The sequence below is a fragment of the Periophthalmus magnuspinnatus genome, chromosome 5 (assembly GCF_009829125.3).
Source record: "Periophthalmus magnuspinnatus isolate fPerMag1 chromosome 5, fPerMag1.2.pri, whole genome shotgun sequence".
NCBI classification, from domain to species: domain Eukaryota; kingdom Metazoa; phylum Chordata; class Actinopteri; order Gobiiformes; family Gobiidae; genus Periophthalmus; species Periophthalmus magnuspinnatus.
In genome coordinates, this window is record NC_047130.1 from 27,342,490 (window position 1) to 27,369,876 (window position 27,387).

Sequence of the window (27,387 nt, forward strand, 5' to 3'; positions counted from 1 at the left end):
ACATTATTATAAAAAACAATTGTGCACTATTTTTATGTGTGCAAATATGTTTAAAAGCTCTGTGTGCTATTAAAAGTGCCGTATGTAATTTAAAATGTCCTAAGTGAAGGGTGAAGGTGCTGCACCAGCCGCTTCTCAGACTACCAGCCTCAGTGTGTGTATGTAAGTGGATGAACAACAGCACTAAAAATGTATTAAACTAATTTTCCATTTTTGTGTGACAACTATTTTAATTAAAAATAGCTTAATTCAATGTGAGACCGCTCTTAAGTGCAGTGACAGGTTAGATTGCTCATTTCACTGAAACATAGTTAACCATTATATTTAAGATTTTACAAAAAAAATCTTGTTTGGATATAGGCACATGTAGAAGTAACCCTGCTGTAAACTTCACCTTTATTTTGTTAAATAAATGTCAGAAATTTGTGTTCCTTGTGCGTAATTTGGCCTTGTATCTTTCATTGAATTTTGTGAACTGATAAAATAGATTTCAGGGATTCCTTTTGATTCTTCTTTCTTGCTTTTCTTCATAAATGGTCACTGATGTAAAACTATAATAAATATTTACCACATAGGCACTTCAAAACCAAATCATAACTTTAAAGGTCCAAAAAGGTCAACAAAATGGACTCTTGTGAGCTTTAAGCCATGTTACAATGTTGTTTCCTCCTCAAAAACATACCTGGAGTTGTATTTTGATTGTGGTTTATTAGTATGTTTACAACTCTCAAAATGCTCTTTTTCACCTTGTGATGTCATGAAGTTGTAGTTATCAAGTTAACAGCTGCTTTTACCTTTTGTTCAGTAGAGATTGACAATACCAGGGCTGAAATCATCCAAATGATTCAAGTGAAGGTGTATAGAGTTTGAAAACACAGTGAAGCACTTCCTGTATTACCTCATGACATCACAAGGTGGAACAGAATGTTTTCAGTTTGAGAAAAGAACTCAGCCTAAATATGCAGGGTTTGTGCGTTTAATGTGTGTGAATGAAAGAAAACACAACTCTGGGTATGTTTTTGATGAGGAAACATTATAACATCGATCAGAAAATAGAGTAATATGGGCCCTTGAAGCTTTAGCACTATGACATACACAAATCTAAAGGGGAGTCAGCGTGCATAAGGAACAGCTGTGTGGACAGTTAAAAAGTGGCCCAGCTGTGGCCTGAAGCTGAACTCTGTGATATAACTTTGCAGGAGAGCTTTTGAGGGATTCCCCCAAGAAAATAAACGAAGAGGAGCAGAGATTTTGTAAAAGTGACATATACATTACAGCTTATTTATTTTTCTTATTGGTAACTGCCCTGACTATCGTTATATGAGTCTGTCAGTCATTACTCACATACATACATACATACATACATACATACATACATACATACATACATACATACATACATACATACATACATACATACATACATACATACATACATACATACATACATACATACATAGGTTTTCATGTTTTTCTAATTATTACTTGGTTTGGTGATTTAGTAGAACCTTTGATAAATATATATTATATTTTCACACCAGTTAAATGGCAGTCTGTAGGAAAAGATTTGAAGAAAAGTACAAAAATACAGGAAGTAGGGGTGAGGTGGGCATTGTAGGGACAATTTACACACAAGGAATACATTTTTCTGTCAGTTTTAAACAGTCATTTAAGTAGTAAAGAGGAAGTAAAATTATAAACTAAAACTATAATATAATATTGAAACATAATTGTTAACTATGTTTTAGTCAAACTAATATAGTCTAACCTGTCATATGCAGTAAATATCTTCTTCTCCTTTTTTTTAATACTGTTTCAGTCCATTTCCCCTGTAACACATGTTGACACTGGTGAACAATAGCGTGCTGCCTGTGAGAGATTTAAAAGTCATGGCTGTGATATACCTACAGTAGCTATGATAAATCATCTGTTCATTACATAACATGGGCTGAACATATTGGCTTTAGGTCATCTGTATCCACTGCTACATATTCATTCTGGACAGATGTTTCATTGCACGTCATTCCTGGATCCACCTCCAAATATTAAATTTTGACACAAAACAAGAGATCAAACTCATGGCTGATCATGATAAACATTATAAATAAATATTCTTACTTGAGTCTTTTCATGCCCTTATTCAGAGTCAAGAGCCAAGTGGTACCCTTCCCAGTGGGATACACCTGGGACTCACCTGGACATAGAGGAGTCCAACCGTCACCCCTCCTCAGCGGGCTCCTCTCCATGTGGAGCTGCAGGTGCTTTTGGAGAGATCTGCACAAAGGCAGTTGCACTTTACATGAAAATCTATTTATTGTTGCTGTTCCTGCAGAATGTCTTCTCTAAAACACACACTGAGTCTCGTCATCACACCAAATTCACAATAGTTTAATACGGACTGGAGAGCAACCTATATGACCATAAGTAAATGATCCAGCACAACTTTTGAAGTCCCACTCATTCATCACTAGGCCTGATGCCCAGGGCAAGTTCTTGTCAGAATCTCTTGGACTGTTCACATAAGTTCACACACATCACATTCATTTTGCTACTTTCCAAATTCTGCGCAGAGCCCTGTCTACAGTGCAGCAACTTTGACCAGCTTTGACACTCTAAAATGTTCCAAATATCTGAGCAATGCACTTCTACTTTAGATGCAAGTCAAAACTGTGTTGATATAACACTTCCAAATGGATCCATAGTGCTGTTTTGAGGACTGTCCGTCATTACACAGAAAACATCCAAATGGAAAATATTGATGAGAGTTCTGCAGTTTATTACAACTTTATGAGAAGGTAGAAATAAACTCACATAATAATTTTGTGCATTTCTTGAGTATGTGTGTTGCACCTCCGTCACTCTGCCCATTGCCCATGGGCTGTGGCACAGTGCTGATATTGTGGTTAAGATATGACTCGCACAGACACCACACATGAGGAGCGCCAAACTTGGTAAAAAGCAAATCTGGATCTAAATGGGCAAAAGATCCTGTAGTCTGAGGCGAACTTTAGTTAATTCCTCATAGTTTAAAGCAACTGTCCACTCGGCTTGTGCTTGTACTAACAAAGACAGGTAAAGCTCTAAAAGTTTGAAGAAGCACCGGCCTGATCTCATCATAAATTAAATCCATACTATAATCACAAAACCACAAAGAGGAAACAGACATGTATTTATCCCTAGTTATTATAATTGTCATAGAAGAATACATGTGGAGTGTGACCTGGTGTAGTCCCAGTCTCATGTTACAGCAGCACAGTCCCACACAGGGACCAGAAGACGTTTGTCAAAGGCAGAGAGACAGATTCCTCATGGGAATAATAGTATAACCGGAGTCTGTATAAATATATAGATACAGTGTTTGAGTATAACAAAACCTTAAATCTCTGGCCAGTATTTACTTACATGTGGAAGGCCTGTGAGCTCCTTTGTTCTTTGTTCTTAAGCTTTGAACTCTTAGGCCCACAGCAGGTCTTTAGCTGGAATGGCAATGTGTTACCACAAGCTTATGTTTTACATCTTAATGAGAACAGAAAATAACAGTTTTCTAAGCAACTGCAAATTAAATACATCTTCCCTCTATTTTTATTAATTTGTTTGTTCATTTAAATGGGACAGTGCATATTACTTAACACAAACCCATGAAAACATGCCACATTGAGCCACAGAGGCTAATTTCCAGCTGTAGTCTTATTGAAGGATATAAAATAATTATTTGGAAATTTACAAACAAAAGTATTTCAATTAATTATCCCAACTATGTTTCCCAACTCTGTTATATAAATTGGAAAATGAATGAGAGTAATGTGGGGCCATTGTGACCCCTCCACAGCATTTTTTTCCTAGAGTTAAGTGACTGCAGATGTGAGGTTTTACTTTAATGAATGAGGAGCTGAGGCCTGACGCTCTTCTCCAGCTGAATGAAAGCTCAGGTCAAGCCAGGAACTCACACGGTCTAGAGAAAATAGAGATAGTCTTGAGACGCTCTGAACAATTAAGGGTTAGCAATCTGTCAGCTATATTCCAGAAATAGTTTGAAGAAGACCCTTAGGCGTTAATGGAAACATGGGTCAAATCACTTAGGAGACATTCAAGTACTGCTTACCTTAACCTAACCCAAGAACACGACTGTATAAAGGAATGCTGCTAATTATGATGGATTGTCAGTGACATGGTTGAACAACATTAAAACTGACAAATGTTTTGCACCAATCATCCTGTATGAACCATGCACTGTACGACAACAGCCTATCTCTTTAGCCTCTGAGCCTGTAAATGTCCTATTATCACTTTAAATCAGGGTCCTTCCTGTTAAATATTGTACTTGTATAACATAAATGTTGTTTTGAGCAGAGCATCCCAGCTGAGTGTTGACAAACACTCAGGTGCGGCTGACTAATCATTACTGCTGGCTGCGCTCCATCTCAGTCTAAATGTTTTGTGACTCAGCTCCTGGTGCAGTGAATGTTGTTCTCCTGCTGTGTGGACCAGCAGAGGTTTATGGGATCATGTAAACAGAGTTGTAGCCTGACTCCTATTTATTCTTAACAGACACATTTTTATGCTGAGTGATAATGTCGGAATGGACTAGGCTTTCCGGCAATGTCCTTATTTCTTTGAAGTGGAATTAAAAGATGTGATTCAACACATTTAACGTTCAGTTTGATGTCCAGATGGCTTGGCTTTACTAAAAACAGGATCGTACTCATTTGTTTGCAACACTTTTCTCACTTATGCATAAGCAATATATATGCTGCTTTATGAAAAAGGACACAGCTATTTACTACTTTACATTTACAATGTTTAACACATCTTTAAACCTATATTCCAAAACATGCGTGTTTGGATGGTTGGGGATTTGAGGTTATGGTAACAGAAAAGTTAGGACATAAATAAAAGACATAACCGCAAATATAATCTTCAACCTGGGACTGGGAGATGCTCTTCAGTGTCTGCACACTCTCGATGTTTCCCCATCATAAAGACACATGAGAGAGTGTTGTTCATCACTCCAGCCCAGTGCATTGCTCTGACATAACAACCATCTATTCTCTCCAAACATTCTTTGAGTCCGTCTCTCAGTGGCTTGGATCATCGGCGCACACACACACACTCACACACGCGCGTGCACACACACACCACAGAGATGCATTTTTCACTTAAGTGCATTTCTGATGTTTGATATTTTCTTTGTTAGTAAGTTTGTCATGATTTATCAAACTTTACTCATTTAGTGTGCCTCCATGAACTCCATGCACTCATTTCATCCTTCATCTTCAAAAGCAGACTTTGAAATGTCCATTGCAAATGAACTAAAGGTCTCTATTACTCATTTCCATTATACAGCCCACCTCATTCACTTCAAACCCTGTAGTGTACAGTAGGTTGGACTCAAAAGCCAGTTTCAGTGACCTATGGAGCAACAATTCAGTGAGTAGAGAATGGTTTCATAAGTCTGCTTTTAATTCGTCCTTGAGACTAACTATTCTACAGTGGTCTGGACTGAGGTGCATCATCCTTTTGCCGGATATGTCTGAATACTGAAAGTTGATGTGTCACTCTGTTTAACTTGCACTTAATTGGAGATTTTTGACCATCAGCAGGTTTCAGCCTTGACTCATTGACTTATCACTAAGAACAAGTTCCAGACCCTTAGTGTGGTGGCACGCAACCAAGTTCCGGAAGACTAACACACCCACGCAAAGACAGGCTGTAGGTGCAATGACAGTCACTGAGCTGCCTGTTCTCTCTGCCTCAGGCCCTTCAAGTCTACTCACGCACACATAACTACATGCATTTACAGTGTCAAAATGCCTCTGGGAAGAACACTTGTTGTTTATCTGTCAAGACATGACAAAGGAAGTTGGTATGTCTGAATCAACAGTGAAACAAATCAGCAAGTGAAATCTGGGAATAAAAACAATTGCTACCATCTGGGTAAAGGGCATTACAGTCAAAGACTATGGAGTTGTTTGTGCTTTACATGGGCCTAGAATGAAGAACACAGCAAACATTATAAAGAATAAATGCTCAGTAAAAAAAAAGAAAGAAATTTTATATATATATATATATATATATATATATATATATATATATATATATATATATATATATATATAAAAAAATGGTAATAAAAAAAACAAAAAAACAATGAAGGTGAGCCTGCTCTTTAAAACATGAACATTCTCTGAGGTGCTCAGTATCATAACCAACTGCCACCATACTACTTAGAACTTGTGAGGTTTCTTCTTTTTTATTGTTGGGTCTCAATCTGTTCCTCATATTTATCAGAAGCAGGTTACTTGACTGTGATGTTGTTGCTCCATTGTTAAGGACACCTGCACTGCACTGCCTCCTTGTGTTGGTTTTGTGGTTCTACAGTGAAAATGGGAATCAATAATCAATCTAACTTTATTTATATAGCACTTGACAACAGCAACAAATAAAGCAAAACCCTTCATATAAGTGTATTACAATATCTAAAAGAAGTCAACATTAACCTAATTGTCTAATTTTGGTTCAGCAAACTGCATTCCTTAGAATTTATGCAATAATTTACGACACAACTCTTAAAAGCACAGTTTATTTATAGTTTATGTCATCAGTTTCAGTCAGATTTGCCCACTACAAATGTACAAAAAAGGTATTTCTACAAAACCAATCTTAAAAAACGTTTCTGTAATTTTTATCAAGTCTATATAACTCTTACAGAGAACAATGAAGGGGGTATTGTATAATCCTATATATTATTTACATGGATGCATACCAAAATAAATACAAGATTCAGTGTTGAGGTCATCTCTTCAAAAGATTGTTAATAGCTTTGAGTTCATCGGGGGAAAGGGATGTAAGGTTGTAGCCTCTCAGCTCAGGCTTTCCTGCAAACACAAATAAAGTGAACAAAGCTGCCACACATTTTACAAGTCAACCTTCTCTTGCTGTGAGAGCTAACCATTGAGAAATTCTCTGTCACTACAGCTTACACTGACAGGTCTTCTACACATCCAATTATTTTTATTTTATTATATATTTCTATCCAAGCATCCACCTTTCACACTTCAAAACATGAAAAACAAACCAGTCACTCACATCTCACACAAACACGCAGGGGCAGCTGTATTAGCAGGACCCTCTGTCACAGCAATAACTGTCATAAGAGAATACACACTTCAAGGATAGTCTAAACGTAGGACGATTGCTGCTGCTACAAGGATCGCACACAAATTGAGTACTTTACCTTCAATATCATTCAGCTGGTTGACTTTTGCTTTAAGTTCTTTGCGAAGATCATTGATTTCTTTGTCAAGCTGCTCTTGATCTGCAGGCAATACAACATCAAAATGAGACAACATATTAAATCAGGGGAAAAATGTGTAATATAGAAATGCTTTACCTCTCTGTATCATCTCTGTGGTTTTGTTGACTGGAAATTTGATAAACATATTGCCAAAGCAAACCTTTACCTTTTCTGGGGGGATAAATCGTGGTAAAATGTGACCAAACTTAAGTGTAACATTTAAGATAAGTAGGCTAACATTTAGGTTTGGATAGACCTACCACAGTTGGATAGATCGTGTCGCAATGCATTTAGTGCCTCTCTGTTTCTGTTTCTTTTTAAGTCCAGGTCCACAATCTGAAAAAGAACGCACATTTACAGATTAACAAAGTATTTTTAAGCATGTGATACCGTTACATTCCACGTTACTAGAGTTAGCATTAGCGTTAGCATTAACACTTTTGCAGACTGTGATTAGATATTAGATTATAGCGTTATGGTTTCTATGCTTGTTTGCAGATGTGTAACCTGTTGTTTAGTGGTGAGAACATCTTCAGCAGCCTCCTCAACTTCTGTTAAATACTCCAAAACGCGCTGGGAATCTGCGTCCATGGCTGTGTCCCATTAAAATAATTCCGGAGAGGAACAACGTCATATGGACAAAAGGTTCCGGTCATGGTAGATATCAAACGTCATAATTGCTTAATGCTGCCCTCTACTGATGTATACAGGTACTGAATAAAATCTCCTTTAATCTCAGGGGGATTCTCCTGTTTCAATAAAGGTTAAAGAAAATAATAGTAATAATAAAAACATAAAAAATAAATACGCATGAAGTTCAATTTGAAATAAATAGCCCCAACTTCAACAAAAGCTGGTATTGTAAAATAAGTCCTTTAATTTGTTCACACTAAAATGACAGAAATCATAAGATAATACATTGTTATTTGTTGAAATATCATCCATCCACTACATAAGTTATCTGAAGTCACAGTGCGTTTATAGTTGGGCAAACACAAATTTAAAAATTTCAAACAATACAACAGTGTAAATTCCTCTGGCTCATGGGCGATGTCCAAATTGTTTCCAATATTCAGCATCACTTCTGGAGAGTCCTGATGAGTTTGAGTTCATTGGCTATGTTTTCGATTATAATGAGGAACCAATAGAAACAGCAACTTTTTACTTTGCGAATAATGTGCTGATGCTTAAAAAAATCATAATAAAAAGCAACGTTTTTGTTTTGGCAACAAGATAAGAGGGTCCCAAGACCTAATTTTCAATAGATACACAATCCATCCGAATATAAAACTGAGGTATTTCAAATCCTTTTCATAAAAAATGTGCAAGCACTTTGATGCCCAGGGGTCCATAAGAAATAGACTTCCATGGAAATGTAGTGTATTCAGCACTCACTTTCCACCAGCCATAATTTTGAGGTACTGAAGAGCATTGTAGGCTGCATTAGCTCGAGCATCATCCACACTTGGGGCAAAGCCATGACACACTGTGATTGGCTGGGTAGACAGCTCTACCAGACACTGACAGAGGCCACTCAGACTTCGCTCTTCTGGAATGAAAACACACACAAAAAAAGGTCTTTTTATGAATGTTACAATGACAAATCCAATGCAAACTGAGAGACTGTGTGAAGAAATACTCTTTTCATGCACCACAATTTCAGAAAATCACATGACTAAAAGCACATAGTCCATGATTTAGCTTCCTTTGCTTTATACCCCAGACAAATATATCAGAATCAGAATCAGAAGACTTTTATTGCCATAGTCTGTGAACACAGTTCACAAACTAGGAACTTGATTCGGTGAAAAAGTGCAACATAAACACACTGAATAAATACAAATACAAATACAAATAAGGGCATGCACAAAGTTAAAAAGATATGCTTAAAAAAATCAAATGAAATACTTAAAGGGAGAAAATATGTACAACAGCAGCATATATATATAAAGTTATATATACTTTATATAAAGTATATAAAGTTTCTTTAGATTTCACCACAATTTGCTGAATCATTCATGGAGATAAAGAAGAATCTTTAGGGGCAAGTCTTACCTAGATCGAGGTAACTAACATCAAAGCGCTGCTCCGTGGACAGGTCAGTGAGTAGGGAGCAGAAGTTGGAGTCTGAGGGAATGCCCAGGGGATGGCTGCGCAGCTGCAGGATCTTCTCTCCAGCAGAGTTGCGCAGAGAGTCCCAAGTGCAGCTGAAACTCTTACTCTTACCTGAATCAGCTCTACTCCCCATATGCTTAAAGGAAGCAGGAAAAAAACTCAATACATTTTTTTTTCTCTGCACAATAAATTGTGCTTGATACTGTATGAATGTACATGTTTCTTACCAATGTGAAAGTGTCATCCTCTGCGTCTGCTTCATTGCTGCTTCTCAAGTCAACTGGGACATCATGAATTCTTGACAACATCTTTGCTGCTGCATTTCTCTTGGCTAGCTTTTTGGATGTACCACTGCCTGGTGATGTTATAAACAATATTATTGTGCAAGGTGATGTTATAAACAATATTATTGTGCAAGAGCATTGTATTAGGAAATAAATACACTATTGATAATTTTATATATTGTGCCAGGCTGATAATGTGGATCTCTTTAGAAGTTTGATATAATATCTGAGAGAATTTTATAAGTGCTTTGTTTTTGTAAATACATAGCAGGGTACACTTCACATTTTCTTTTCTAAGAATGATGACAAAAAACATAAGATTCTTTATTATTCTTGGAAAAAGATACTATTGCAAATCCAAATCAAAGACACCCCTCATTTCTGCTACAGCAGCAGCTTACATGCTCTAGAAGGGGTATATTTGGAACTGCACAACACACCACACACAAACAAGATGGGCTGTGTATTTTTGTGAAAATAATACCTATTTCCATGAATCTCTCAACTCTGCATGTCATAGTGAACTCTTTGCGATGCGCAGGGCCAGATTCCTGGGTGACTGTATACTCTGGCAAGCGCCATCCTTTCTGTACTACCAGCTCCTGTCAGAGGAATATACACATCAACACATTTAGTTTTACTACAAAGTACTTTTGTATAATGGTTAAAGGGTAGCAGAGTTCAAACCTGTAGCGCTCCTACTGGATTACATTCAGACTGCTGAGAATTACTTGATGTCTTCATGTCAGAGGGAGAGCTGTGAGAAGCAAGCAAAAGCAACTTTGTCTGTAAAACGTGTACCGGTACAACAAAAATACTTTATTGCATATATAATGTAAAACAAAATAACCATACATTCACAAGTGGGCATTGGTGTCTAAATCACCAATTTTAGTTTTTTCTTGTTTTATAAAAGGTGCACAACGCACATACAATGTGTTTAAGAGCTGACCTGTCTCCATCCACTGCCACATCCACGCCAATCAATCCGTCTACGTCGGTGCTAACTCCGAAGGGACCACCGAGACCTCCTTTGAGCATCTTCAGAGCAGCCTCGGCTGCTTTGTGCTTGGCTGCCTTCTTGCTGGGCCCTTGACCAGTGCAGCTGATTTCTCCCACAGACACTCGGAATGTGAAGTTGGGCTGGTGGGCCTGTCCCTCGGCCTTTAGCAGGTCGTACACTGGGGTCTTGCCTATCCGCGTTCCATACTCCTGCAGCAGACTGATGGGCGTCTTCCCCGGATTCACTGCCAGCATTTGCTCAATACTTGATAAAGAAGAGCAGACAAGTTTCCCCATTATAGTACAGTCATCAAGTACATAGTGATTATAGAGACATGAAGGCAAATATTACAATACGTCAATGAATTCCTTAACATACTAAATGATGAAATACAATTTGAACATTGGAGGGACATTAACTGAGAGTGCATGTTTATGCAGAATCTATGCAAAGACCTGTTTAGGGACAGTAGTCACACAGATACACTGATGCGGCTCTGATGTAACAGTCAAGTGTTATTAATGGTCACAGCTCAGCGCATCAGCTTCTTAGGCACGTGCGTAAAATTATTACACAGGAAATAATGGTAATACAGAGTGTGAGAGATGCACAGCCCTTTAGCTCTTAGCTTAGCCTACCTGGAGCACCCGGAGTTTCTCTTCCAGCTGTCCGGTGCTATCTCGTCGTTCATTACCTATGTCACACAGACAGAGCCCGATGCTTTCGGATGGCAGCTCCCCCCAAACTGAACAGATACTAGCTTTCATTAGACAGCACTTTCCAACTCAGACAAAGATCTGAATCAAACCTCAAGCCTCCAGCCTCCTTTTCTTCTGCCACAGCACAGTGCATCACGCTTCAATCTGTCACATTGTCGCCATCTCCTGGTAGATAATCGGATCTACCCAAGGCTACCGAAAGAAATGTTAGCCCTTATAACAGCCCTTATTATATGGACGTTATAGTTTTATGTCATTAGTAACAGTCTCCGTTTATCTAAATACATAAGAAGTAATTTCAGTGGAGTATTTTGGTGGCCCAATCTCTGCCAGACCACAAGGCGGCGATAAAGCACCAATCACTCAGCATCACAGAGGTAAACCAGAGCAGAAGAAAGATTTTATTGTTATTATTATTATTATTATTAATTTTTTTAAATTATTATTATTATTATTATTATTATTATTATTATTATTATTATTTAGAAGAAATAGGTTTCTCAGTGTTTCTGCTTTTGCGTATTACGTGTTTTGAGCGTTTTATGTTCTTCAGATAAATTCTGTCTGTGCCGAGAAAAATGTTATATTCAATGTCTCAAGTCTTTTTGTTTTAATTTTGTTTTTACCTTACAAAAGCTGCAGTTCCCATATTTTTGTTTATATGGCATTACCTCTACAAGATTTTGCAATAACTATTAATTTAAAAAAAAAAAATTAAAAGAGAAAAAAAAGTTCCTCTGAATACACAAGATGTGCATTTATGTTAATTGCGTTTTATCCTGTAAAATAAACTGAAACAATAAAAACTTAAATTACGTTTACAGAATTGTATACGTTGAACCCATGGCTCTATTAACAGGTGGACCGGATGCTCTTTTGACGTCACATCCGCGATGTGCCAAAAACGTGCGCGTGACATGAGTGACTTTCAAAACACACAGAGGGAATAGTCAATAGTGCGTAAAGAGTTAACGTGTAATCTGAATTAACATTTGTATCCACGCAGCTATGAAACAATACGTGTAATAGAAGGATTGAGAGTTGGCAGAATATCTTTTAAAATGGCTAAACTCCGAGCTTTTATTCATTACGCACAAACCAGACTGTGCTCCTCCACGGCAGTCTCCAGTGCACAGAGAAGAATGACTGTACATCAGCTGAGAGATGAATTGTCAAAAGGGCCAAGATTTCCTGATTTCATTCAAGAAGTCTCACCTCCCAAACCTAGTCCTGCTCGTAATGGAGAGCTCCAGGACGACACCAGTTATCTGACTGACATGAACACGGGACACTCAAGGAAAGGTTTGTGTCAAAATTGTATTTAACCTGCAAAACAAGACAAAAAGGCATCTGATTTACTGTTTGCCTTAAAAGTGTACTTTGAAACGTATGGCTGCCAAATGAATGTGAACGACACAGACATCGCAATGTCTATATTACAATCGAATGGTTATCAACGAACTAAGAACCTCAACCAGGTATGCCACTGTGACTGAGGTGTTTGCTCATGTTGAAAGCAGCACTTTTATTTTTCCCCTCTTGCAGGCAGATGTCGTTCTACTGGTGACCTGCTCCATCAGGTAAAATGGAATAATCTCAAATCGATATTAGACCAATTATAGTTTGTTTTTTTTATACCCACAATTAAACATAAATATGTCTATACAGGGAAAAAGCTGAGCAAACCATATGGAATAGACTTCAACAGCTCAAAGCCATGAAGAAGAAACGCTTAAAGAGCCATGTGCCCTTGAAAATTGGTATTTTAGGTAAGTTAGAAAACTAAGCAAATGAAATAAACTCCCTCTAACTTGAATTAACATATTTTCAAGGTTGTATGGCTGAGAGACTGAAGACAGAGCTCCTGGAACGAGAGAAGTTGGTAGACCTTCTAGCCGGTCCAGATGCTTACCGGGACCTCCCTCGCCTCCTTACTGTGGCAGAGGGGGGTCAGCAGGCCAGTAATGTGCTGCTTTCACTGGAGGAGACATATGCTGATATTATGCCTGTCCAGCATGCACCTCAGGGTTACAGCGCATTTGTGTGAGTGATATTGATCCCAAGAATTACTTTTTGTCTTCAAATGTTGCATTTATAATAGACCACTGGTGTCTTTTTGGCTGCAGTTCGATAATGCGAGGATGTGACAATATGTGTAGCTACTGCATTGTGCCTTTCACTCGGGGCAGAGAGCGGAGTCGACCTATCGACTCAATTCTGGAAGAAGTCCGCTTATTGTCAGATCAGGCAAGTTTTTTTTTACCTAATTACGAATTAGTAATTAGGTAAAATTACCTAATTACCAATTAGTATTGCAATTACTATTGATTTGCAAAATATGTAAAAAGTAGGATTTTGAGCACATTACAAACAACTTCAACATTTGAGGGAAGATAACTGATACTGTTAACTGATAAATGTATACACGTATAGTTCAAAATTGTAGACAGGTGGTCTTTGGAGAGGGCTTCTTTTTAACTTGAAAATATTTAAGTACTAGGTAGTTGTCTGTAGGATAGGATAGGACTAAGGATTGATCTTTAATAGCCAAGATGCACAGCCTTTTCAGAGACAGCCTTTTCTTTCCAGATTTTTTAATATACAGTTTTGAGATTTTACCATACAGGCAACTTCTTTAATATTTTCAAGTTAAAAAGACAGGATATTTAGTTGTTTACAGTGGACATTCTATTATTTAAATAATTGAAGCCTTTTGATAATTGCCCCTGAAGCGTTTTTGATTCGATTGTGATATATAGTGCAACCCTACTGTCCACTTTTTCAGGGTTAAAATACAGACAGACTAATATACATGATGGCACACAATCGATTTTTCTATAAGGACAAACAAACCACTGACTGGATGTGAGCTACCTGAATTAAATTAAATGAATGTCTGTGCAGGGTGTGAAAGAAGTCACACTGCTTGGTCAGAATGTGAACAGCTACAGAGATACTTCAGAGGAACAGTTCTGTGGATCAGATACGACCAGGCTCAGTCGGGGCTTCAGCACCGTTTACAAAGCCAAAAAAGGAGGCCTGCGCTTCTCTGACCTCTTGGACCGAGTGTCACGCATCGATCCTGAAATGCGAATCCGATTCACCTCTCCTCATCCTAAAGATTTCCCTGATGAGGTAAACTTGATTGATTCTTTTATTGAAAGCTTCTGTCAGTAGGGAGCAGCAAACTGATACAGATCCCCCAAAGCTTTTAACAGACTAGTTAGTGCAGATGGATTATTTTATACTGGTTATGAAAAGGGGAATATGGATTGTAGCAAAGCAAGAAATAAATAAATGAATAAATACATTAACAGCCTATAACAGAGAATAATAAATAATAATTTCCCTTTCTTGCTTATTTTGTATCAGGTTTTACAATTGATTGCAGAAAGAAAAAACATCTGTAAGCAGCTTCATCTTCCAGCTCAGAGTGGGAGTAACAAAATCCTCCAAGCAATGCGTCGTGGGTGAGACAAATTATGATGTGGCTAAATGGGCCTATACCTTAAACGGATTTTTTAAATTAGAATTTAAAGGTCCCTATATTACATTAAATGGATTCTTGTGAGCTTTAAGCCGTGTTATCATGCTTTTACCTCATCAAAAACATACCTGAAGTACTGTTTTGTTTCACTCATGTTTTGTTTAATTGAGTAATCCTGGTTTCTAAAGCTCAAAAATGCTCTCTTCTACCTTGTGATGTCACAAAGTGGTAGTTTTCAATTTAACAGCTACCTTTTACCTTTTAGTTTTGTAGAGATAAGCAATTCCAGGGCTGAAATCATCCTAATGAGTCCTGTGAAAGTGTTTGAGTTTAAAAACACAGTGGAGCGCTTCCTGTATTACCACATGGTGGAACAGAGTGTTTTACATTTGAAAAAAATAGAACACAGGATAAATACGCAGGATTTGTGTGTTAATCATGTGTGAATGAAACAAAACAAAACTCCAGATATATTTATGATGAGGAAACAACATAATATAGATCAGAAAATAGTGTAATAATAAAAATATTACTTTACACATTTATGGTTATTTAATGTAAGACAGTGCACGTTAATGAATGTCAAAACATCATGTGTCTTTCTTGTATTTCCATGACAGTTACACACAAGAGGCCTACCTTGAGCTTGTGGGCAACATCAAGAGGGTCATTCCTGGTTGGTTAATCATACTCCTCTCAACATTTGCAAACAATTTAGACATATACTCAGTGTGTGACTGGCACTGTGGTGTTCCAGGGGTGAGTCTAAGCAGTGACTTCATCTCGGGCTTCTGTGGAGAGACAGAGGAGGACCACCAGCAGACCCTGTCCCTGATCAGAGCTGTGGGCTACAACATTGGGTTTCTCTTTGCGTATTGTATGAGAAAGGTGTGCATTGAGAACCAGAAAATTACTTTCTTTTTCATTAGTTTTTTTTATTTTTAAATAGATATAATGATTTTTAGAAAACCCACGCTTACCACCGTCTAGAAGACAATGTCCCACCTGAGGTGAAGCAGCGTAGATTGGCAGAGTGCATTGATGTGTTTAGAGAAGAGGCTGCTAGGATCAATGCTTCTCTCATCGGGTCCACCCAGCTTGTCCTGGTGGAGGGGGTGAGTCTTAATAATTCATTTTATGGAATGGAAGACTATATGTTTGATTTAACTGGCTCGTGTGTATCATAATTTGAAAAGCTTTATTGTCATTGTGACCAAACCCATTATTTGCAGGAAAGTAAAAGGTCTGTGGCAGATTTTTGTGGAAGAACGGATGGCAACATGAAGGTGATTTTCCCTAAAGATGATGTTCCTGCTACAGGAGTCAATGCACCCATCAAAGCTGGAGACTATGTGCTTGTCACGGTGGGTTTATTATGTAATGAGACTGAAGACCACTGGAACTAACTTAATCTAAATTTGATCATAAAATATTTTGTTATACAATGTAAGTACTCTTACGGTTTCTCTCTGTGTTGTAGATCCTATCAGCTACCTCCCAGACTCTAAGAGGTCGAGGCCACAGCCTCAGCTCCCTGAGCGGCTCTTTAGAGCAGTGCCTTTCATCAAACATGCACACACATTCTTAAATGTTGTTATAACAAAACTGTATTTATTTCTTAAAAGTCGTAATTGTGAATTCTCCAGAGAATAAAACCTAAAGTACTTATCTCCAAATCCTAATGACTGATTTGATAAGGTATACTGCCTTTTATTAAGTGTTTTTTTTCCATGTGCTGATCTACTTGTTCAGTGCATTGGCACAACTGCTTGGAGAACAAAATTAGTTTTGAGTGAAGTCAGCAGCTGAACGTGATGGAATGTGCCCAGGTTAAGCATTTTGACCTTGAAAATGGCTATCTCTGCCCTGAAGATGGCAATATGTTGCACACTTTTGTGATTTACATATACAACATCTTCATCTTTTTATTACTTAAACACACATCAATTAAAAATGTAATTTTGGAAGCTAAAACACTGAGATGAAGACTGCTGTCTTTGTCAAACAGTATTTGTTATAGCAGAGGATTGGAGCTGTGCTACAATTTTGGAGTTTTAGTGCTTGCCTGTGATGGAGAAAAATTGCCTGACCAGCCAAGACTACAACTTTTTCCTTCAAAATAGAAGGTACTGACTTCCCGCAGGCATAGATTGAACCTAATCCAGAGGTGTATGTTTAGTTAGAAGTGGAAAGTGGTATATAAACCTCTTTAAAGACGACGTGGTCCTAAGCCTTGCCAACACATCTTACATATATATGTCTGCCTGCACTAATATGTGTTTTATAAGACACACCAAGGGCAGAGGTATTGAGGTCGCTCCGACAGTCAGGTAATGGGCAGCACAGATGGCCTATAGCACCCTGTGGGTGCAGACAGACCACAAGGACATTCTTCATTTATGTATAGACTCACTGCAGTCCTGATGTGAATGCAAGCTCATGAGTCTATTGTCACGTCATGTCTTAGTAGATGTACTTGTATTACAACACAAGAAAGTAATATATTCAATTATAAATAATAATGACCTGCCCTGCCTTCTGTCTACATTTTGGGACTGTCTTTGATTCTCTTCCTGCTGTCTGTTATTCTAGTGTTTTGGGGATTCTTCCTGCCAATCACTCCTTTTCACCCTGTTTTGGTGACCTTGTAGCGGTTGTTACATTGCTGGCCCAGCGGTATGTCCTGATGCTTGGCATTTAAAACACTTTTACAAGAAAAATGTGTGTGTCTTTTTGAACGGGTTTTTTTTGTTGTTGATGATAATTAAATTGTTCGCTGTACCTCTTTAGATATTATCCAGCTAATGTGTTTTTTATGACACCAGCCCAAACTTTTCCTTTTCACATTGTACATCAATCCATTCTCCAACTCCTCTTGTCTGTGGCTATGCACAATGTTGACAGCTCCATTAGTGATCAGAATGGTGAAATCCTATTTTAGACCAACATTGTGGTGTGACCCTGGCTATGGCTTTGACCAAATCCCACATGAATAATTCAGAGCTGGGCGTAAAAGGAGCGATGCGTCCCAGAGAGAGGAGAGTGTGCGCTGGAGCTGAGCAGCTGTAAAGTCCAGGCAGGCCGCCATGCCCTCTGTACTGTGTCCGAATATACAAACTACAGACATAGAGCTCCACAGAGTAATCCACATATGTAATGCAATACAGGGACACACTTTATTGTGAGTGCATAATGCCTCATAAGGGATTCTGTTTTGTATCTCCAAATGTGGTACTGTAGATTATTATTAAATAAGCAGTCATATCCTAATAGTGCTTTCCAGTATCTTTTGGTACAGTTAAATTCTGATTTAAATGTTTGTAGTAATTGCTGTAGATTCTCTCCTGAGTCAAGTTAGTTTGTGTCGTCAGCAATAAAAAACATTGGAGTACTTGACATGGTAAATATGACAAGGCTTATCCAAGGTTTATAAGGACAGTTTTAATTAACGTCTTTTGGAAACGATCAGGTCATTAACAAACTTTTCTACATTAATCATCCAACTTGGTCTTTTTATTTATTTGTTTATTTTTTACCTATTGTGTGTATTGATGTGTGGTCAACACATCTTAAAACAGGCAAGGTAAAGTATATGCACAGATATGCAGTGCATCATTGAAAACTGCAACCAAAATGTCCTTACTAGAGCTGTCAATATAATGTGTCTAAAAATAAGGAACAAAAAATTAAGTCAAACAAAATTTATTGTTCCATAGCTCCTCCTCTGTATTACTCAACAGTTAGACCCATTCAAAGGCTTTGACCAAACCCATGAATTGCAGTCAGATAATTAATGTTCTTTTTGTGTCTATTGAGTGTTTATACATGAGTTGCAATACTTGTTCCTGTGACATATGTATTCCTTGTTGTTTCATTTCAAATAGTTACTTTCACAATCAGCATGTAATTCTCTATTCAGCTAACTATTAGTAGCATTTGTTGTTAAATAAAATACGATATACTGTATAATACAATAATACTGGAATATCATGGGGATTTTTGGTTATTGATGACAAATATTGCACCTGGTTGTTTTGGCTGGGCCCCCACTTTTATAGTATACAGTGTACAAAACCTTTGAAAACAGATTTCATTATTTATTTGCATAGTTTATTGTGTTATTGTTTAGTTATCTCTAAAATATACTGTTATCAATTAAACTAAATAATCACTAAACCTGTATCATAATTTTTAAATGATATCTTCTCACAACAGTGAGTGGAGAAGACTATTATTGTGTATCAACTGTCTAAAACTGTTACAAATGTTTGAATCACTGCCAACTATTTAAATCATCATCAGTCCCTTTGAGAATGTAGAATTATGCAGAGAAGCTACGGTAAAAAGTAAAATTGAGGCATGCACTAAAAGTCTACAATGCATTTTAACAAAGGAAAAGAGTTTTTATACAGCCATATCTTTGTTGGTGTGAGTGGATCTGAGGCAGCGGTTTGCATCATGTTCCTGTGCAGCAGAAAAGTCATGTGCTGGTGGAGCAGATGACGCTGAGGAAATGTCCTGGCGTCTGATAACAGTGCGTCGGTGGTGTAAATACTCAGACAGGAGAGAGACAGGATGCCCCAGCTCACCTCGGAGTCCTTTCAAAACAGTAAGAAAATCACTTTATCACCTCACCACAGGCTGTGCCACGGGGACAGGCTGGGCTATGGCTGGTTAACATAAACTTTCCGTGAGCAAGGTCACCTCTCCACAGATCTGAACCGTAACTCGACCGATTGCTTGTCTCAATAGAAATAAATAAGGTTAATTTCATACTGGGGAATATTCCAGGCAAAGTAATAACATTTGAGACAAGACACGCTGGTAGCAGACCCCACCACCAAATATTTAGCCTACATAGTCTACCTGTCTCTCCCATTCAAATCCAAATCCCCATAATTCTCAGCCCCATAACTGACAGCAAAACTTTTTGACAAGACATAGTTCATAATCAGGAACAGCCAAGGGCCAGTAGCAGAAACTTGTGAAAGGGCAATTTTTTGTCACTCAATAACATTCTCTGTGCCGTGGCAAACATATGACTGATGAGTTTCTAGATTAAGATATAAAACATTGAAACTGCCTGTGAGTACTACACATGCAGAATTTGTGATGTTTGAGCCTTTTCGGTGTCCGCACTGCGTCCAGCATTCTGCCAAGTGGATCTTTGTCTCAAGTCATTAGAGAGCTGAGGTTCACAGTTTCATACAGAAATAGTGTTACTTTATGACACAGTGAGCCCAAACTTGAATGGGTTTATCTAAAATTGCTGGGGTGATCCAAAACTGCCTTTGCAAATGTGAACTGATGCACTTTACATACATTAGCCATGTGCTGTGGGCAAATGGGCTGTGAATAAAAATGGGTTTGAGACTGAGTGGTGCTGACATTTAGTTGATGATTGAATATTAAAATCGTTCTATATGCATTTAATACTTAACTGATTCCACAAAACAACAGGTGAAAATAAAGTTAAATGTGCACAATGTAACTTTTCTGGCCAGATCAAGTTAAAGTTAATTTTTTACCCCAGCACAGATATTGTAAAAGCAGCTCTTAGGGTCAAAAATAGGGTCAAAAAATTAGACTGATGTCCACTGTCTGCATTTAAGTATAGAACGTTTTATTCTCCGTGGAAAAGAACATGAGTCGTTAGCATGCTAATGAGTGACCTAGCCTCAGAAAGTTGTAAAAAGTTATTTTTGTCACATTTTTACGATACAGAACCTTTAAAGACCTTGGCGAGCCCGCTCATAGTAATGAATTAATTTATCAAAGTAAATGACAAAAAAACAAAAACAAATACTAGATAGATGTGTCTAATGTCATACTGGAATAAAATTATGGAAACAAGCAACCACCAGAAAAGTTACATAGTGCACTTTTAATTTGCTTTGATTAAGTTAAATTGACTGACATAGTTATAAAGATTTTTCCTTCTTAATGTATAGATCCTACCTGGATAACTGAGGGATTACTCAGTCAATATGTTGTGTTCTTCTTCCTTACAATAGAGCAGATGGATGTGGACCTACACACGTATCAAATAGAAGATGATAACATCAAACTCACTCTGGGTTGTCTCTGGAGAACTCTGTGTGATCAGAGCACAACAGCACCATTATGAGCTTATTTACATTCTGTCTGATGAATATGAATATGTTAAGTATTCTAAGTGTTCACTGCATCTATTTAGTAGTGACGAATCAAACGCAGGTCAGAGTCTGAATCTGCATATGTATGAGCTGGGGAAACAGAGGAACGTTTCACCATTATGTCTTAGTCTATTTGTGATGTTACAGCTCCTGAGGGGACAGGTACAATGCAATGATTCTGTTTTCGTTGTTATTCATTGTATGGCATGGTACATATTGATTCTTGAATCAAAGAGGGTAACACAACACAACAAACCTGGTGTCAAATGTACAAATCTATACTATATTATCCTGCTATTTTATTCATCAAAAATCAACAACTTCTCCTTGCTATTCTGTTCTGCAGTTCCAAACATATCAGCCCAAACATGTGCACAGAATCTCCCTCAGAGCAGCTCAAGAGGTCAGTCAATAGGACTTTCAGTCAAACTCAGCATTCTATTGACAAATTATCCTACAGCTGCAATGCTCCTCTTTTACACCTATTATTAGCCTCCTGTCTTTCAATTAATTTCAAGAAACCTGTTTGAAATTATGTAAAGTCCAATTTCTTTCTAGTATTTATGCTGTTCTCATCATTGATAAAGTATCAACTATTGAATTCTGACCATTATCCACTACCACAACACAAGTTTGTGCAATTTTGCTGAAAGGTAAGGCACCGGTTTGCAGCTTATGACTAGCCTAGTTGATTTGCCACTCGAAGCCTGAGTCACTTGTTTGACTTAAAAAAATGTTACAACGCTATTACAAACGTGGGAGTTGCTTTTGCATTGCACCCTCATAGTAACAGCGTATAGTTAGTCAACTTGAAATGCAATTTAATGTATGTCGTCTTAATATCTTGAACATTCAGAGGAGACCTGGTTGGTAGATTGACCCCCTCTTCCCCATTTTATCATATTGTCCTGCCATTTGGTGTGACACTTTACTCACATTAACACCACTTGCATTACTTTCTGAACATGTAACAAAGGTCATTGGCAGGGTATGGTTAGCTTGGTCAGTATTCTCCAGCTACTGAGTTCACTATTTAAATCTTAAACCCTTTTGATATGTTTTTAGTTTTTGGATTTTCTTAAATGACCTATTTCAGCACACACCCCACTGGGAAGCCTGCAGCATTTCAGAATTAGTTTGTGATCAGTGTTATCCACAAAATATTACTATAGCGCTGTCATATTTACATCATCATAAAGTGCTCATTGCAGCAGATAGTGAACCATGCCTCCACAGCATGTTATCAATCATGAATTATAACAAACTACACTGATATTCCATGGGCCTGACCCTGATCATTCATCAGGCAGAGTGGAGAGCTAATGCTGCGCTGAACAACTTTCACACCACTTAGCTGTGTTTTGGTTCAAAGCGAGGAATAGGTCAGGGTCCAGGACTCGTGATCATTATCAATCAACTCAACTAACGGAAAATGAGTTAAGCATCAGACCCACAGGAAGAATATAATATAGACAACTGAGTCATCAATATAACTTATGCACACTTTATTTACTTATTTTTTCTCATTAGTAACACATTAAGAAGAATTGAGGGTATTTGATGTGGAATTATAGAGCTCGAGCACATAGTCTGAAAAGAGTTACATGTTAAAAAGTTAGATGTAAGATAATTGTCAAAAGATAAGTGGCAAAATCATCACTACAGGGCAGATAAGTAAAGCAGCTGCTTGGGCCGCCCAAGTTAGAAGATCCCTAAACAATCAACACAATGTGCAACACAATGATTGCCTGTTGTACATTTCAGTGAATAATAATGTTCACACACGATCACCTTTTTATATAGTGTATATAATTATGCCATAAGCTGTAATCACGCCACATGCTGTTGTTGCTTCAGATAAAACAATGAGAGTTATTTAAACCTGCTCTGAAGCATACTGTTCTCAAACATCATGAGACCTGGTTCGTAGATTGACTGATTGCTCCTAAATTGTTCACATTTGTTATTATAACTAGTCTACTAACCAATTTATGGATTTATAATAATTGTACACACGCCCTGCAAAACCTTCAACACCCAAACACGATTGTGATGTGGTTTATTTTGGTTTATTTATCTTCCCTCTCCTTGTTACACAGAGAATAAGCATACACCTGCTTTACTTTTCTACTGTTGTCTTCCAAAGCAAATGGTTCATTGGTTAAAAAGCCCCCAGTAATGTTGTTACATGCAAATTTTTATGCCCACAATTATTTGCCTTGCTGCTGTTTGTCTCTTTCTTGTCTTTTGTGTTGTGCTTGGGGGCCCCTACCTCGTTTTCCTGGGGCCCAAGTCTATACAGAAACACCACTGCACAGAGCTATACCATTTAGGATCACACAAAATGACGAAATCAAAGAGAACGCAGCGCCCTGACGACACTGCGAGTAATAACTCCGTGCGCTCTGATGTTCTGGGCCTAATATTATGGCAGGTCTTAATGAAACGCCTTCCTAATGAACTGTCAGCTTGTTGCGTTTGGATCACGTGGCTCTCCCACACTGTAGCAAAACACGCAACCTTCACAGAGAGACAATGCGCATTATGTCACACTGTTGGCATTTTTCCCTCACGCGTATTCAGAGCGTGGATTTGCTGACAGAAAAACTCTTTACGCATTGAACACACCGGGCTGACAGAGACTGGGTGACGGTTTGTGTTCCTCCCTTTTTGCTGCCCTGCATCTGACAGCGTCCCCTCCCTCTGGCTCTCTTTCCCTCCTCCTCCTCGCTCCTCTCATTAGGCTTTTCACCGGCAAAACACCGACGCACTGCCTTCGCCTCATACTGTATCCAGCGACCGAAGCAGGACTGTAGGAGGACTGCTGACCTCCCAGTGCGCGCCGTCCATGGTTCTCCCCTGGATGTCCTTCTGACAGGAGGGTATGTTCAAATATTCATGTTCGTATTTCTTATTCTGCCCTATCCACTTCCTCCGCGTCGCTGGCTGTGCGTGTTGAGGATTTGTTGAATGTGGTGCGAGATGGGTAAATTGTCGCTTTGGATGATGTCGTCGGTACGCTGTCTTTGTTTCTGTATACTGCAGTGAAAATGCATTTAATGAAGGCGCAGCTGCTCTCCGGACTACACCAGAGCTGGTCATGTGAACAGGGAGAAGCAAGGGCACGTTGGAACATCGTTTGATTTGCACTGGCACTAGACACAAGGCCATACTGTAAAAGCAAGTTATGCGTCCTCATGTGCGTTCTAGTCTCCTTGATGGAAGTTGTTCTGCACCCCCACATTTTAGCCCATTTCAGTTTGAGCTGTCAACTCAAACTGGATTCTATTGGCTCCAGTTTACTCCTAGCACACCCATTTCTAATTATGCAACACTACATTGGCTTGGTCAGAATGTGCACCAAAGCTTATCACATTGCCAATAGCTCTCCACTGCATGACTTAAGCAAACAATAAGTGTTTACATTCTCTGTGCTGTGTGAAGTTATAGGATGAAGATGTCTGCTTGAGAACTTGCTTGAACATGTAGCCTTTGGAATAATCTTCTCTCAACTTTGGACCATTCGTGTTGAGCCATGTTGAGATACAGAAGGCGTGCGTGCCATTGTGCGTGGTATGGCTCTGGTCTGGGCTGGTCAGGTCAGCGTTCATTATCAAAAGGGGCATGCAGCAGCTCAAACATGTGCATAGACTGTTCCTCAGAGTGACTCAGGAGGTCAGTCAATAGGAGTTTCGGTCAAACTCTGGATTCTATTGCCAAATAAATCATCCTACAGCTGCAATTCTCCGCTATTACACGTATTATGCAGCCTCTGTCTTTCCATAATGGCATCCAGTCCATTTAAATCAACTGTAATTTCATAAGGTATCCTCTGTCTAGTTCTGAGCATTACCCACTGTTGCAGCACAGGTTTGTTACATATTGTTGAAAGGCAAGGCTGTGTGCACCTAATCATAGGTTAGTTAAAATGCCACTGGAAGTCTGAGTCACTAGTTTGACTTAACTATTACAAACATGGGAGTTGTTTTTTGCTGTCGGTGATGTTAGTGTTATAACCTTGGATGCAGTTTCATTTAGGAGCTCAGAATCTCCCACACTTAACAAAAACAAAGAATAAACGTCATTCCTAATTTGAATTTTATGGGTTATGCAAAAATAAATTTGACTTTGCCTTTACACATATACAATTTGGTTTGTTATGCATCTAAACTAGATATGAAGAAGCTCAGAAGTCATATATTTCCCAAGAATATACTTTAAACTACACGCTCAGAGTAAGAAGCCTCTTTTGATAACTACCCTGCTCGTGTGAACATATCACCACTCAATTGACAACCACTTCTCTATTCCTAACTCCAGTTCAGCTATATCACATATCTACTTCTCTGCATTGTTGTTTGACATCACTAAAAAGCAGTCATTCGTGTTTGCTTGCAAGTTCAGACGCTCCAGGGTGCTGCTGAGACTCCATATCCCGACCCAGCATGCTACCTGTGGCCATTTGCAATTCAAATCAGCTTGTATAGGCGTCTGAAGCCATACCCACCCGCCTCTGTGTTCCATTGGATCCAATCATTCCACACACTTAACTTTGCCATTGACTTCCCTGCTGGAAATCTGAGTGTGAGCACTGGATGGAGAATACACATTTGGTTGCCATCTTGCTGCCCCAATCATTGTTTATTGTGAAAATGCTGCATAATAGGATGAGGTCATACTGCTCCCTGAATAGATGATCACTCAACAGGTTATGTGCTGTGTGTGGTTTGCTTGGCTGTCATTGCTGCAGGCCATGAATTCACTCATTTACCTTTTGAAAGAACATCATCTGAATATAGATTTTATATACATAGACAGGTTTTATTTTATGTTCTGCTTTGTAGGGCTGTAGTTAACTAGAGAGATGTGTGGGGGACTAAAGACACGTCCTGGTGATTGATCAGTTGACTAAAAAGGGGGCGTGGCAAAAGCTCTGAAAACATATTTTTGTAGATCTGACCCAAACTGCGCTTACAAGTCTACACCTGTATGGGAGCTCCTGCAAAACAACTATTTATGCAGAAAATACAAGGAACCAATGCAATTATATAAAGACAGACTGAACTTGAATCATGAGTTTAATCTGAGGTTTTACATATAAATACCCAGAAAATACCAAATGAATCATCTAAAGGATTATAGCCCTACTGCTCTGATTAAAGAATAATGAAAATTTTGCTAGTTATGGTCATATATTATTAATGGCATGAGATCATTGTTGTGTATTGTACCATTATCTTAAGGTTCAGTTTTCACAATTGGATTACATAAGAATTCATACTTGCACATAATGAAATAAAGAACTGAAATGCGGTTATATTTTCTACAGCTAAGGTTCTTGGTCTGCCTTAACCCGCAGCGCTGGAGGATTAGCCTATATTGTGCACGTTTTAGGTTAAGATAGGAAACTGAAGTGACTGGAGCAAGTCTGCAACTCTGCCTTGAGCTAAACGCAGTAAAGTTTGGAAAATCAAAGTGCATGTCTGAGACAAAACAACACACTCAAACTCAGACATAAACACAACTCACTTGTGAAGAAATTACTTGAAACGTCCCCATCATCAAATGCATTTAGTTGTTTGGAGGATATTTCTATTTCAGGCTGTAGTTTAAGTAAGAGACAATACAAATGCCTTTAATGGGTTCTATTTCTGCTTCGTTATTGAATGACACAAATGAATACATAAATATTCCAAAGTAGTCAGCGTGATCAGGGAGCTCTTTGGAAGCACGACCTTCAAAATTCATCATTCGTTATTCCCTTTACTGGTTATAAGCAAATTTATACTTTTATCTACTATTCTGTTTGACATAATACCAACTATGAAATATGCCAAATACTCTTTTAATGTTTTCTGCCAACTTTCATTAATATCTTTCAAAAAGCTGTTGTGTTTTTGTGGTGGGATCATAAAAAAAATCCAATATTGTTTAAAATGAAGGCTTGTGTTTCATGGTGAAGAGAGCACTTAGGAAAAGATTTGTGCCAACTTTCCACCGTGTAATTTGTTTACACAGTCACTCCCTGATACTTAAGACCTCTGTGGTGGCGCCCTCATCGATTAGCAGCTCATGTATCTATACAGTAGTACCACAGTGCACTACTGCGTTGTCAACTACACTCATGACGTGAAGATGAGGTGATCAGATGATCTGAGGTTACGTTCACACATCTCCTGGTTTGAGCCTGGTCCTGTTCTAGTCCTGGTTTAGTTCTCATGTTGTACTGGTTTATTTCTCCTGTAGTCCTGGTTTTAATTCTTCTTTAGTCCTGGTTTTAATTCTTCTGTAGTCCTGGTTTAGTCCTCCTGTAGTCGTGGTTTAATTCTT

The 27,387-nt window shown here is 38.3% G+C and overlaps 5 protein-coding genes across 7 annotated transcripts in view; 2 read left to right on the top strand and 3 right to left on the bottom strand.

The window, feature by feature from the left end:
• The window catches only part of cstf1 (cleavage stimulation factor, 3' pre-RNA, subunit 1), a 148,246-nt gene that overhangs the window by 31,438 nt on the left and 89,421 nt on the right, over window positions 1-27,387 (bottom strand). The window lies entirely within an intron of this gene.
• On the bottom strand, window positions 6,618-7,931 carry pdrg1 (p53 and DNA-damage regulated 1). Its single transcript, XM_033966799.2, has 5 exons — window positions 7,802-7,931; window positions 7,555-7,630; window positions 7,391-7,465; window positions 7,235-7,315; window positions 6,618-6,875 (listed from the first exon to the last, which is right to left on the bottom strand). Exons 1-5 carry the CDS (start codon window positions 7,883-7,885, stop codon window positions 6,793-6,795), a joined length of 399 nt encoding a protein of 132 aa, XP_033822690.1. The 5' UTR covers window positions 7,886-7,931; the 3' UTR covers window positions 6,618-6,792.
• tarbp2 (TAR (HIV) RNA binding protein 2) lies at window positions 8,150-11,556 on the bottom strand. Its single transcript, XM_033966798.2, has 7 exons — window positions 11,335-11,556; window positions 10,646-10,960; window positions 10,381-10,450; window positions 10,178-10,295; window positions 9,637-9,764; window positions 9,350-9,545; window positions 8,150-8,843 (listed from the first exon to the last, which is right to left on the bottom strand). Exons 1-7 carry the CDS (start codon window positions 11,385-11,387, stop codon window positions 8,686-8,688), a joined length of 1,038 nt encoding a protein of 345 aa, XP_033822689.1. The 5' UTR covers window positions 11,388-11,556; the 3' UTR covers window positions 8,150-8,685.
• Window positions 12,294-17,614, top strand: cdk5rap1 (CDK5 regulatory subunit associated protein 1). Its single transcript, XM_033967295.2, has 13 exons — window positions 12,294-12,717; window positions 12,790-12,893; window positions 12,961-12,995; window positions 13,084-13,184; window positions 13,248-13,458; window positions 13,542-13,662; window positions 14,320-14,550; window positions 14,788-14,885; window positions 15,523-15,578; window positions 15,660-15,790; window positions 15,868-16,017; window positions 16,135-16,266; window positions 16,383-17,614. The coding sequence occupies exons 1-13, from the start codon at window positions 12,477-12,479 to the stop codon at window positions 16,488-16,490; spliced, it is 1,719 nt and encodes a 572-aa protein (XP_033823186.1). The 5' UTR covers window positions 12,294-12,476; the 3' UTR covers window positions 16,491-17,614.
• Window positions 23,637-27,387, top strand: part of LOC117370698 (band 4.1-like protein 1) — an 80,266-nt gene continuing 76,515 nt past the window's right edge. The window contains exon 1 of one of the 3 annotated variants that reach the window (XM_055221894.1): window positions 23,637-23,939. The gene's annotated coding sequence lies outside the window, so the exon portion shown is untranslated. The remainder of the gene's footprint in view (window positions 23,940-27,387) is intronic. The other 2 variants (XM_033966196.2, XM_033966198.2) reach the window with 2 other exon arrangements.